This window comes from Macaca fascicularis, chromosome 12, assembly GCF_037993035.2.
Source record: "Macaca fascicularis isolate 582-1 chromosome 12, T2T-MFA8v1.1".
Taxonomy (NCBI): domain Eukaryota; kingdom Metazoa; phylum Chordata; class Mammalia; order Primates; family Cercopithecidae; genus Macaca; species Macaca fascicularis.
In genome coordinates, this window is record NC_088386.1 from 57,431,004 (window position 1) to 57,444,491 (window position 13,488).

Consider the following 13,488-nt stretch of genomic DNA (forward strand, 5'->3'; position numbering starts at 1 on the left):
AAACATATACTGAATATCAACAGTTCCAGGAGCATGTTACTCTCTTACCCTATTGAAGGAATCTATGTTACCTGCTTGTTTGGCAATATTAAGAAACTTATTATCTGAGCTTCTCACTGTGAAACATGGCAGAAAAAACAGATCACAGTGTTCTCATGAATGCTGTTTCTGTATTCAGATATATACCCACATCTATATTCATTCCAACACTTCAGGAATCCAAAGTAAAGCAAATGTGCCATTTAAACAATAACAATTGAAGCACCCACACACTGAAGTACACTTATGCAATAACATAGCTTCACAAATGGAGAAATGGTGGCTGGGAAAAACTAGTTCTACAGAAAAGGAAATATTCCATTGTAAGCCAGAAGATTTTATTTTACTTCTTTCCTATTCCTACCTCTACCATGCACCAAGTTTTTGTTTATTTAATGACTTTTAAGTTTAAATAATATTTAGGAAATAGAAATTTTAAAACCTAATGACACATACATGGACAGAATGGAGAGAGATTAGTCAGGAATGAGTTCAACACTTAGTAGTCTGCATATAATGTTTCAATAATGTTTTTGGAATATATAAATAAATATGAATAAATGAATGGTCTGGGACTGAACTAATGTATGTACGATTCTTATTTAGATAACTGAGGGAAGGAAGGCCGTGTCATGCCGTAAGACATAGAACACAGAAGGGAAGATAGGTTTATGTTGAGTTTGAGATTCTTACTATATATACAAGCAGGTCCTGGTAAAACAGGGTGTTTTGACTCTAACATTTTAACTCAATGGACAACTGTTCCTTTGCATATTAATTTGACATATTTGATGAGAATTGCCTACAGTTTTTAAAATAAATTAGTTAAAAAATAAAATCTAATATTACTTTTTGAAAATGCGTAATAGATATTACTGTAGAGATGGCATGAAATAAAACAGTGACTGACAGTGATTGAAACCATTATTTTCTAAATAATCGCCTCTAGTTGGAAACACTGAAAACTGCAAAACTTGGCCGAAGAACAATAAACCAAACAATCTACATAAAATAAAACTATCATGTAGTATGATTTGTTAATAAATAAAATGTGATTAAAGATTTAACCTTCCTGTGTGCATTTAATTTATAAAATTCAAATTGAGAAAAATTGGTTTGCTTGATTAAAAAAAGCCCTCAAAGTCAAAGCTGTAACATAATAGTATGCAGTACTATAACAATAGTTTTATGTAATACTATGTACTATCTTTATGGCAAGATTGAAACAGAAATAACATTGATTGAGATGAAAGTTATTTTAATAAAATACAACTGAAAATATACAAATGACAGTGCTGCATATAAAGTTAATCAAGAAAAAATAGAGTTAACAAAATTTGCTCTGGAACATACTTTATTAACAAAAATTTATTTAGGTTAAATCTTTATGGTTAAGATGTTTGTGTTCATAAAGACAGCATCTAAACTTTTGTTGGGGATTAAGCGGGCAAAGTCAAAACAGCAGAGTCAAAATAAGGAGGTTAAAATACCATACTTAGCAGCTGGTTAAGGGTCTAGAACCCAAGAGAGAGCTCAGGCAGAGATGTAGGTCTGTGAATCATTAGCAAGTATGTGAAGGTCAAAGCCATGGGTATGGATGAACTATTCCAGGAGAAAAGAAGACAGAGAATGCAAGTCCAGGAATCCCAATATTGAGGGGCAAATAAAGGAAGAGTTTGTGATGTGGCAAGGAAAAAGAAGATGGTAGTTATGTTTTGCTTCACAGGGCTCCACTCTTCAAGGTAGCAATATTTAACATTGGCTTTCTATTTTTAAACTCTTCTAAATTGTAACCCGTCTCCATATTCAAGAAAATGTGGGCTATTATTAAACTGAAATTGTAGTGTTTCAGAGGGTAAGCGTAACAATCCCATTGTCCTGATGCCCAGGTATCAACTTAGTGTTATCCAGGTATGTCATTTAACCTAAAATTTTGAACCATATTAAACATCAACTTGTCCTACTTTTATTGTTGTCTTACACCTAAAAACAATTTAGTCTGTTTAATCTTTTAGTTCTTTGATAGGATAAAGCTCTTCTGGATGCCTGCAAAACATCAACCAGATTTTATATACCTAAGGCATGTACCACTTCGAAAAGTGCATCTCTTCACGATTATTCAGATGAGTTGCCTTGGCCTTTTGTGGATAATAAAAGTTTCAAGAGCTGCTATTGTCTTTCCCATGATGGTATGAAACTTCTGTCAACTCTTTTTCTCTTTCTCTGATTTGCTGGTCTCTTTGGAAACAAACACATGAACTGAAATTGGAACAACTGAGTCATTTTGAACAATTATTGGAAAATATAACTTTTGGCACTAAAAGTATTGACTAAGATAGGGTTTGAGAATGCCTATGAATTTCAGTGATTCTTATTTTTGTCTCTATCACTCTGAATGTTTGTGATTGTCTGAATTAATTGAAGCTGGATGGAAAAATGCATCCTTCCAAAATTTAACATTAAAGATACTAGCAAATGTGAAAAATTAGGAGGATTTTTAAAATAACGTTGTATTAAATGTTTCAGGCAAGTTTCAAATACTTCAAAAACTATAGTGAATTTGAATGACTAAATAATTTTGTAATTATTAATATAGATAAAAATGTTCTAGTGTTAATTTAATATAGTATAAACTATTAACTACATGTATTTAAGGAAACATAGTCAAATTCATGTTATATATATTTTTTAAATAGCTTATTTAATTGACTCTCATATTGGGTAAAATCATAGTCATTATTTTGGGGATGTAGTAAGAAAAGAAAATGAAGGAAGCAGAAGACTAGATAATGTTTTATACATATATATCTCTTTAATTTTTACTTTAATCTCAGGCCTAATAGAAATTGTTTCTACCAGAAACCATACCGGCAAATCTACACCACTCGCTTTAATTATTTTTCCACTTTAAACTAGTTTGTTATTTACTTCAGGTGTTAGCCCTGGTATTTGTAAGAAAGTTGATGGACTTGTTGTTCACAAAGCGGGAACTCAGCTGGTTGGATGATTTAATGCCCGAGAGTAAGAAAAAGAAACTGGAAGATGCTGAAAAAGAAGTAAGAGCAAAATCGATGTTTCGTAAAGAAAGAAAAAAGGAACATAGTAATATTTCTTTGCAAAACTAAATTATTGTTTTTATCTCTATACAGTTGTGTCTTTAGACAGTGATCACTAATAACCACAAGTAGACTAGTTTGGAAGTTTAATGTTTAAAATCATAAAGATGTGAACAGAGAGAGAAAGAAGATCTTACAGGAGGAAACCAAATCCTAATGAAATACAGAAATACCTTGTACTAACCCTCCAAATTGTAAGGCTCATTTTTCTGATTCCTCCCCCATGGATGGCAGAAACTTGCTGATACTTAACTATTTCCAAATTATGATCGTGCAGTCATTGTTTCGTTGTTACATATGTGAGAACAAAAAGAAGAGACATTATTACTGTTGGCATTTTCCTAGGGAACAGAGTTTTAATCAAAATATTCTAATGAAGAATTATTTATTCTTGAAATAGGTGAAATGTTTACTAGGAAAAATGTTGATCTGATTTGCTTTTGAAGTGATTTAAGATTAAGTAGATGTTGGAGAAACTTCTGGAATTTATTTTTACAGGCTACTTATTTATTTTATTCTATTTTATATGGTATAACAATGTATTTTAAGTTTCATGGCATATCTAAAGTTTATATCTAAGCCTGAGTCTATTTTGAAAGCTACTTAATCAACATTTTTTTAAGTGTATAAAAATTACAAAGAGTGTAAATGAGGGGAAAATAAGAGCCCATACAATGTAAAACACAACAAAATTTTCACATAAATAGAAATGAAATTGAAATAAAATATTCAATGAGAATTACGCTATTTTTCTCTATAAGTAGTCAGTAAATGTATCAACTTTCTATTTGCTCAAACCATAGATATATCTCCTATTTCCTTTGGGAAATTCATTTGCAGATGTTTCGGTGGTCTTAGTCATTTAGTGAGGTCAGATCAGGCCATAAATCAAATGAGGTTTTTTTCTCAGAAATTTCTACCAATATGGCTACATAATGTGTGATTGGTAATTCCCTTACTCTACATGGTGTTCTATCACTGACAATGGATTCCCACAGATAGATTCATCATCATCATGATGTGTCTTAATTCTGTAAGAATATTTCAATTTTTCCAAATATTGTAGACGGCAATACTTAGAATCATACTTCTAGTAATATTAATGTTAACACTAAAGATCATATTATACAATTGTTATTACTTGTTTCTATTTGATATATTCTTATTTAGATATTAGTGCTTTTTTAAAAAAAAATAATACTTTGAGTCAGGCGCGGTAGCTCATGCCTGTAATGCCAGCAGTTTGGGAGGCTGAGGCAGGCAGATCACGAGCTCAGGAGATAAGACCCAACATGGTGAAACCCCATGTCCACTAAAAATACGAAAATTAGCTGGGCATGGTGGCGCACACCTGTAGTCTCAGCTACTCAGGGGGCTGAGGCAGGAGAATCACTTGAACTGGAGGCAGAAGTAAGCCTGGTGACAGAGCGAGACTCCGTCTCAAAAAAAAGAACTTTGACTAGGATATTTTGATAGTCTCTATTTCTTTTTAGGGCTTTAGTAAATGTTTGCTTTCATCCTCAGATACTTTTCAAGAAAAATATAGTATAATTTGGCACAAGTTAAATTTAAATAAAATGGACACTAGAACACAGAAATACTAAAACCTTAAATTATCCGTATTTGATGTAAATAAAATTATTGACATCAAACACAATACCCAAGAAGGTTTAAATTAATTTAATTTTGATGAAAAAGCTCTTGGCTATGAGCTTCCCTTCCAGTCTTTTTGATAATGTCAGTACAGCAGACCCTTGAATAATACAGCATTTTTAATAATGTTGATGAAAAAAAAAATCCCTGGCCAGGGCCACTGTCTGTATGGAGTTTGCACATTCTCCTCATATCTGTGTGGGTTTTCTCTGGACACTTCAGTTTCCTCCCACATCCCCAAAATGTGCCCATTAGGTTCATTGGCGTGCCTACATTGGCTCAGTGTGAGTGCATGTGGGTGTGTGTGTGAGTGTGTGCTGCAAGGGAATAACGTCTTGGCCAGTCTTAGTTCTCATCTTGTACCCTGAGCTGCCAAGATAGGCTCCAGCCACCCTCGACCTTGAACTGGAATAAGTGATTTGGAAAAGGAATGAATAAATGAATATAAATGACTGTAAAATAAAAATTCATCAAGTATACGAAAATCACACAAATGTACAAGAACAATTTGGTATGAAAATGCTCAGTGAACACAGCCATATTGCTATTGTTTTTGAAGTGCTTGGTGGTAGGTTGTGCTCCTTACAATTTTCACTTTGCAAACATTTATTCCTTGATTTGATCCATCCCCACTATGACCTCAGTCATTCACTGACTCACCAGAAATTTGTTAATTCAATATCTTACGTGCTTTTATTAATTTTTCTTACGTTTGTATAGCTCACATTTATTTCAATGTTTAATATTAAAAACATTTTGGGTCTTTAGTTAGAAGTTTGGTGATGTTTTTGTCACCAGAAATTGCCATAGGAATTTAACTCTTGTTTATATCAATTAGCCTATGGTAAAATTGATTTTATTTGTTCTTTACTTAATGTCACAGTCTCCAGGAAGCTATCAACAACTTTATGTGAGCACTTACTATACTATTAATTATACTCAAACAGTAACTTACATATGTAATTTTGCTTCATTTTTCTGCTTTTTTTGTTAACTGTTTTTATTGCTTCTGGAAAAAAAAAAGAACACAGCCCCAGACATATAGTCATCTCTTTCACAGTATTCTCCTTAGATCATACTCATACCGTGAAATATTCTTGCCTTTTAGAAGTTCACAAAATGAAAAATGATATGTAATCTATTATGTAATGTTTAATATTTTTCTGATTGTAATTCAAAGAAAATTTCAGATTCTCCTTTTATTCTTCTGTGAAATAGGAGAGAACAAGCTTAATAATAATTGTGAATTTATTAGAATTTGCCATTCCCACTTCCCAGAACCACTCACATAGCTATGCATGTATGGTACTTATATGTGTGTGTGCCATATGCCCATTTTGGAATTTATGAATCTCATAGGGCAGAGAACATATGTAATCAGTGTCTAATGTTTTTATGTTATATACCCACTGTACTTTAATGGGCATTTACTGTTCTCTGATTATGAAGATAAAGATTTTAGAAGTAACTAAATATTAGTAAATTTCCTAGAACTCATGCTTTCTGAAAAGACACAAAAATAGATTAAAGATTTACTGGGCAATTTTACTGCTAAATCCTTCATATCCAAGTTAGAGGGAAAAGCCTCATAGTACATTAACTAGGCAGGTTTATAGATCTTTAAAATCTCAAATGGATTAATATGATGATACTTTTATGTGATCCTCAGTACGTGGAAAGAAACAAGAAAACCAATAATACAGTCAATAAATAATCTATAATTGAACAATAAAATACAGCTCTGACTAGTGCAAAGACAGCTAATTCTTCATCGAACAGGAGAGAAAAAAGGAAGTTTAAAGAGGTTCACTTTCTAGCTTAGAATTAGTATTCAAAGAGTATGGTCAGTAAAGACAGTAGGAAGATTTAGGAAGAACTATACTAAAAGTTCAATTCCTGGTTGATTTTCTACTTGTTTGCCCAGATCTTGGTATTCTATTTTCTTGAGGCTTACAGACTCGGTGGAAGGATGTGATCTTACCGTGGCATCTTATACTAAGGCCCAGTCTTCTAGGAGATTGTGTGTTAAGGTGGTAAATGGACAAGTTCTCCAGAAATGTTGCATTTCTGCAATTGCTCAAATTAATTGAGTAACTTTGATCATGAACTGGCAAGATGGTAAATAGCAGAAATGTCTCAGCTCCCTGAGACTTGAATTTAAAGTAGGCTCACCTCTTGTCCTTTTGATGATAGATACAAGCTTGTACCTTTAGCTTCCAGGGTTTTCCTATCAGTAGCCCATTTCTGGTCTTATGGCACTGAGAAAACATTCATTTGACCTTAAAATTCAATAATGAGTTAAGCAGAATAAATAGCTACACAGGCCAGTCCAAGGTCGCAGAGCTTCTGTTCCAAATTTTCATGTACTTCATGCATATGCATATGCATATGCTTCAGTTTTTAGAAAGAAAGGATTATAATCAGGGTAGAAATGAATATTGGAACCCTGACATTTTGCACATTGCTCTGTGTAAAGGGAAGACTGCAGAATCAAATTCTGGATGTCCAAATGTGCTCAGAGTACCAACATGCCTTCCTTCCTACTTAAATATTCTCTAGGCCATTGTACACATTTGACAAAAGGCTACTTACTGTTAAAGGCAGAAAATCCCAGCAGAATGTTTGCTCCTGGGTAGGAGGAAAGAGGGTTAGTGTTGGATAAATCCTAGAAATTCTACTCTGTGGAAGTGATCATGATAGTGATACGTCTTGATTTACTGGGGGTTCACTCTAACATATACACTATAGGGGAAAACAAGAAGAGGGCAAATGGGAACCTGTGATCCCAATGCAGGATCATGAAAAAGGCCAAGAAAACATAAAAGCAATCAAAAACAAGTGCAACCAAACAAATTACAGAGGATGTCTTACTGCTAAGATAGATCAGAATTGGTTATGGATATGGAAAGCATGGCCAAATTATTACACAGAGAAATGCCATTTCTAATTGAATCTTAGGGTGGGGCAAGCATATTCTTCTTCCATAAGCAGTGGTTGCCCAAAGTGTGGTTCCAGAACCACTGTCACATCAGCCAACACCTGGCAACCTAGAATGCAAATTCTTGGGCGTTACTTCAGACCTATTGAATCAAAACTCTGGGGATGGGGCCAACCATCTCTGTTAATAAGACCTCCAGGTGATTCTGGTGCTAAAGTTTGAGATAAGTCCTTTCCTAAAACCACAGAATCAAATATAATCTTCTAAATACAAGAATACTCTATCAGAATTTTTTACTTAACAGTAATTTACGTAATTACTTAGAGAGACAGGATCAAATATTCTGATGAAAAATATATGTCACATTTATGTATTGATATAAACTCTATATGGGCCCTCCATTTTTCCTTTTCCACTTTCATTGTTAGTCTTATGTATTGGCTCTTCTATCCATTGGAAATCATAAGTAATACCTGTTATAAAAATAATACTTGAGGTTTTCAAAGATTATATGTTTATGTAATGTTTGCAGCATTGTCTATTCTATTAGTAGCTGAGGAAGAAAATGGTTTGACACTTCTATGTTCTGTAGACTTTGTTTTACTCTTGGGCAAAATAAAAGGGTTGAGCTCAATTTCTGAAGAATCTTCCATTTCTTAGGATGTGAATTCTAAAATTGCTGAATATTTTCCCTCTCTAACACTCTAAGCATACTTGTGAATATTGGTCTCTGCTGCCATTGTTTGTACTTTAAAATATTTGAGGGCTCCTACATAGATACACACTGTGTCTGAAAATGGATGTAGCTGTAAATGTAACCTATTTCACTAAAGGTAATTAAAAGATAACTATCTTTGTTATTTGTTAGGTATCATGATATATGAATCATAATTTTAATGCTATCACTAAATACAATTCAAATTCATGATGTAATTCGATACATAACACCCTACTATCAGACCACACCAGGATTTGACTTCAATTTATCTCTTCCGCCTCTACTCAGCACAGACTTTTGGCTCCAACCAGGCTCGTTGTTCACTGTCATGCAAACACATCTTATTTATTCCTCACTTTTAGGGTTGGCCTACATTGTTTCCTCCCACCTAGAGTTTCTTCCTTGCTACAACCTTGACTTTGGTACTTTTCATAATGATCCCTTAAATTTTCTGAGAGTCGAGTTTATAGCTTTCTTTTCATTGTTATACACCCAGTACCTAACAGACTACCTGCCCTTGAATGAATTAATAGCCCCTGGATGATTATTCTTGTTAACTATGTGCATAGCACATAATACATGCTCAATAAATATTTGACTGTTCTGGAGTAGACTTGTTTTTCTAAGCCTCAGTTTTCTTGCCCTGTACTGGATGTAGCATTAATTGTCCTTCACTTATTTTATATCTGAAAACTGCTTTGACTATCTTAATTAAAAGATGACATTTAAATCATAGCATAAACACCCCCCTAGTTAAATTGGTGAACTCTCTCAAAGGTTCTTGGGTAAACTTTCATCATCATCCCCTTAACATCTTCCCCATGTTGTAGCTTCACAGAGAACAATTAAGAGCTGAATGGAACTTGTTTTAAGGTACTTTTCTGACTTCTAAGCTGTCAACTACTCAGCTTTGTGCTCTCACTGTCTCTTTCTTTTCTGATCTGATTGAGATAACCTAGGTTGTGGCTGTCGTGACGGCTACTGCCTGATTTGACTGCTCCTCCTCAGAAAGCCTCAATTTTTGGCTTTCTCACAGTGCTGCCGGGATGCAGCCGGCCTTCCATCCCCGCGCTCCGGGGCCCACCCAGCTTCCTTCTGGCACTGAAGGCAGCGGCTGCTCTGCCACCCTTCTCTTCAGATAAGCATGGCTTGGAAAAGCTATCTTTAGAGGTGATGAGTTTTTGTTTGGATAGAATTATGACTAGTATAAAGCCCACACATGCTAACAAGCCACAGAGTGCAAAATAATTATTGAAAGCAATTTGAGAGAAAAGTGGAAAATCATCTGAAGAAAAACCAAAATTGTTCCCAAAGCTTTGGTCCAATTTTTTGCTGTTAGATTGAATCTTGAACATTTGTTTTCTGCTGCCAGGTAACCTAAGCACCAACAGCACTGTTCTTCTCTTCAGCTTTTTTTGCATTTTACTCTTTCTTAAACCATTCTACCTTGCTTCTTGACATTTTACTCTTGATGAGCCAGAAATGTTATCATATACCAGGCTTCACCTTTCAGTGGGCAACCAAGGAAAGAATTGCATCTTGTCTTTGCTTATGTAGCCTTTGGTATCACTGAGTGTCTACTTTTTATGTCCCTCCATGTATCTTAAGATAACCTTTGCTATAGATAAAGGAACCTTTTCTACCTGAAATGATACATATGCTCTGCCCATGACTGCCAAGATGTGCCTGCAAGATATATTATGTATGTAATATATTTCATATATTATGACTAACTCAGTTGAAGGCAAGCCTCAATCTAGGCTGCAGATCAGCTCTGCTAAAATGCCTGAATGGATGATTTCAAACCAATGGTAATCTCCGTTCACCTTGACTTAGTTCTGATAGTGTGGCCAAATGACAAGGAGAATAGGCACAATATACAAGTAGAATACATTTGATAGGCCATAAAAGAAAACTTTCTCCTTGAAGAACAGCAAAGAGAGAAAATAAAATTAGTTACCAAAAAGGGTAATGCACATGCCATTAGCTTCACAGAGAACAAATACAACATAGGGTTTCTGGGGAAAGCTTCTAAGCATGGAAGTAGCAGAGCTCATGCAGTCTCTGGCATCTCCATTATCCCGAAGCATAGAGCGGGCATAGAGACTCCATATGCACCACAGTCAAAGTCCCAGGAGAGAGGGGCTTTCCTTGACCAGCATGGGAGAGTACTCCAAGAGAGAAATGAGATCTGCTCCCACATTGCATTGTATGTTCATAGGTTAGCTGAAGAGGCACTAGAAAACACTTGTTTCTTTAGGTAACAAGAAATATGGCATGGAATATTCAGACTATGGGATATCCGAGAGGGGATCAAGGTCTGATTACCAAGGACACTAGGAAAAGTCTTGCATGCCGGGAATAATAAAATCAGCCAAAGATCAAGGTGTCTCCGGAAGCTGGTTCAGGCCGGCTTAGCTCTGCTAAGCTACTGAAAGAGGAAATGAGCCTTTGGGGTCATCCCTATTTTCTTTCATCAGTTTCTATTTGGGCAGCGGGTCAACTCATTTTTTATGTTTATAGATCTTAAAATTCCATTTCTGGAGTTAGAACCAGTAGTTCTAACATTTTAAATGGCCTGAAGTAATTATCTGAACTGACCCATTTTTAAATAAATGTATTAAATAAAAGCTATAATCTATGAATAACTGTCTTTTTTTGGTTCATGGAAAAATTTTGATGATAACATTATTTGAAAACGAAACCAGAATTTTTTGGTATGGTAGCCGTAAGATTATCTTCATCCCAAAGATTTAGTTTTAAAATGCTATGTATGAAGAAATGCATGTATGAATATAAAAATCATTTCCACCCTTTGAGGAAAGATGGAATATTGTCATTATAAGAAGAAAGTTGAAGTGTGAAACAAAAGCCTAAAACACATCCAAATGGAGTCAAACCTTCCATTTCCTCCTCTCTCAAGACACATCTGTGTTTTGATCCATACAGGAAGATATTAATATCTTTTACTGTCTCCTTCCAACTCTCTAGAGTAGTGGTTCTTTAAATATGGTCACCAGACCAGCATAATCAACATCACCTGGAAACTTGTTAGAACTAGAACTTCTTATGCCCTCTATACTCCAGACTTATGGAGTCAGATCTTCTGGGGAATATTGCTAACAAGCCCACCAGGGAATTCCGATGTAAACTGAAGTTTGAGAACCACTGTTCTGAGTACATCCGTCAACCCCTCCTCATAGAACATTCCAGGAATAGGATTTCACCTTTATAACAATAAAACTGATTATATCACCCATACTTTTTTCTTATGAAAATTAGATTAATTTTTTAAAAGTATGCTTAGAAATTAACATGTTTTTTATTGAGTGACATGAAGGAGATTGTTGTTAGCATTTAAATTACTTTGTGTTATGAGACTCTCATTAATTACTTATGTTCTTGGTAGCTGATACTTTATTGAAAGGACCTATGCTAACATTAATAAATGCAAACAGAGTGGAAGGTCTTGAGGTTAATGAGATAATGAAACATTAATCTGTGTTTCTTCTTTAATGTAAAATGGAGACTCATCAGGTTCACTTTATACACTTTACATTTGTCTTTTCAGGAAGAACAAAGTATGCTAGCTATGGAAGATGAGGGCACAGTACAACTCCCATTGGAAGGACACTATAGGTAAGACATAAATTTAAAAACACATCAATTTAAGTAATGCATTGTTATATAATTTATTTAAGAATTTCATACTGTGTAGATCCTCAGAGAGGTTTCTTGAATTTGTATTAGAGTAGAAAGAACTAAGAGTTAGATAACCTGGGTCCTACTACTAAGTTTTGCCAATAATAGGTGTGTGACTATAATCAAATTGCATTACATGAAGTGAAGCAGGAAGCTGTTGTCTGAAGTCTTTCCTTCTCCTGTTTTATAATGTGTATGGAAGATCCCTTTCATATTCTCAGAAAGTAGCACCAGAAGACAGATCAAGGGTCATTTCTGGTATAAATGACCTAGGTATTCACTAAGTTGATCACAATTAAATGTTTTATCTCTGGGAATTTGCCCCTAAAAAAAGGAATTTCCAAAAAGATAATCTATTTCTTAAGTTAAATGATTCAGTCATATCAGTCATTTTAGGAAATATTTATGCAATTCTCCAAAATTTGCTCATCTTTATGTACAAAGACATAGCAAAAGAAAGCAAACTACTGAAGTTATAAAGAAAACATTTGCAAACATTTGGCCCAAAATTCTCCCCTCTCTCTCTCTTCTCTGTCTCCCTCTCAATATAGTTTAGTTTAAATAGTTTTCTTGTACAATTCTAAGTATCAATTAGTGCCGAATTTTACAGTCTCAAAGTCTTTATGAATAATTTCAGGTTATGCCAATAAAAATGCAGAGACTTTTTCTGAGAAGGGAATTTGTCATGGTGTTAAAAACCAAAATAGGAGAGAATTTTCTGGATCTTTAGGGTTTGACTCTAAAATCATATTCCCTAGAATTTAAAAAAAAATAATCATCTCCCACTTAAGAGGGAGCACAAGTATAAGATGTTTTACCTTTTTTTTTCTTTTTTACAACATTTAAATTTTAAAATCCTGTTGATTGTTTAGTTGAACCAGCATATTTCCAAGTGTATTCAATAGAAACCTAGTCTCATGTGGTACCACTCTCAAAAGGGCTGTGTGGTTAAATAAATTTGAAAAAAATGTTCCAAAATGCACTCCAGTTTGAAGATTCACAATGCATATTAGCATATGAAACAATCTAAGTAGTGCTGCATTTAAAAAAATTGTATAGCTGCCTTCAATCAAGTATTTTTAAAAATCTTTCGCTCAGAAGACTCTTCCTCACATAATATCATGAAAAATGTCTATTCCACTTGATGCTTTTTTTAAGAAAGTAGTCAATCTGATGCTTTGAATTACCAGGAAACTATCTTTCTATGAAGACCAAAACAGTTGGAGGGTTTAGAGGAACTGAAGAACACATTTCCAGATTGGGCAAGAGAGGGAGACCCAAGGTTTTGCTCCTCTGAAAAGTTGCATTTGTTCCTCTCTTGT

General features: G+C 34.4%; 1 protein-coding gene across 20 annotated transcripts in view; it reads left to right on the forward strand.

Moving 5' to 3' along the window:
• SLC4A10 (solute carrier family 4 member 10) overlaps window positions 1-13,488 on the forward strand; it is a 391,994-nt gene that overhangs the window by 368,928 nt on the left and 9,578 nt on the right. For all 20 annotated transcript variants that reach the window (XM_065525564.2, XM_065525565.2, XM_005573309.5 and 17 more), the window contains 3 exons: window positions 2,055-2,228; window positions 2,973-3,095; window positions 12,036-12,103. In XM_065525564.2, the coding sequence (XP_065381636.1) occupies window positions 2,055-2,228; window positions 2,973-3,095; window positions 12,036-12,103 (365 nt within the window). The remainder of the gene's footprint in view (window positions 1-2,054; window positions 2,229-2,972; window positions 3,096-12,035; window positions 12,104-13,488) is intronic.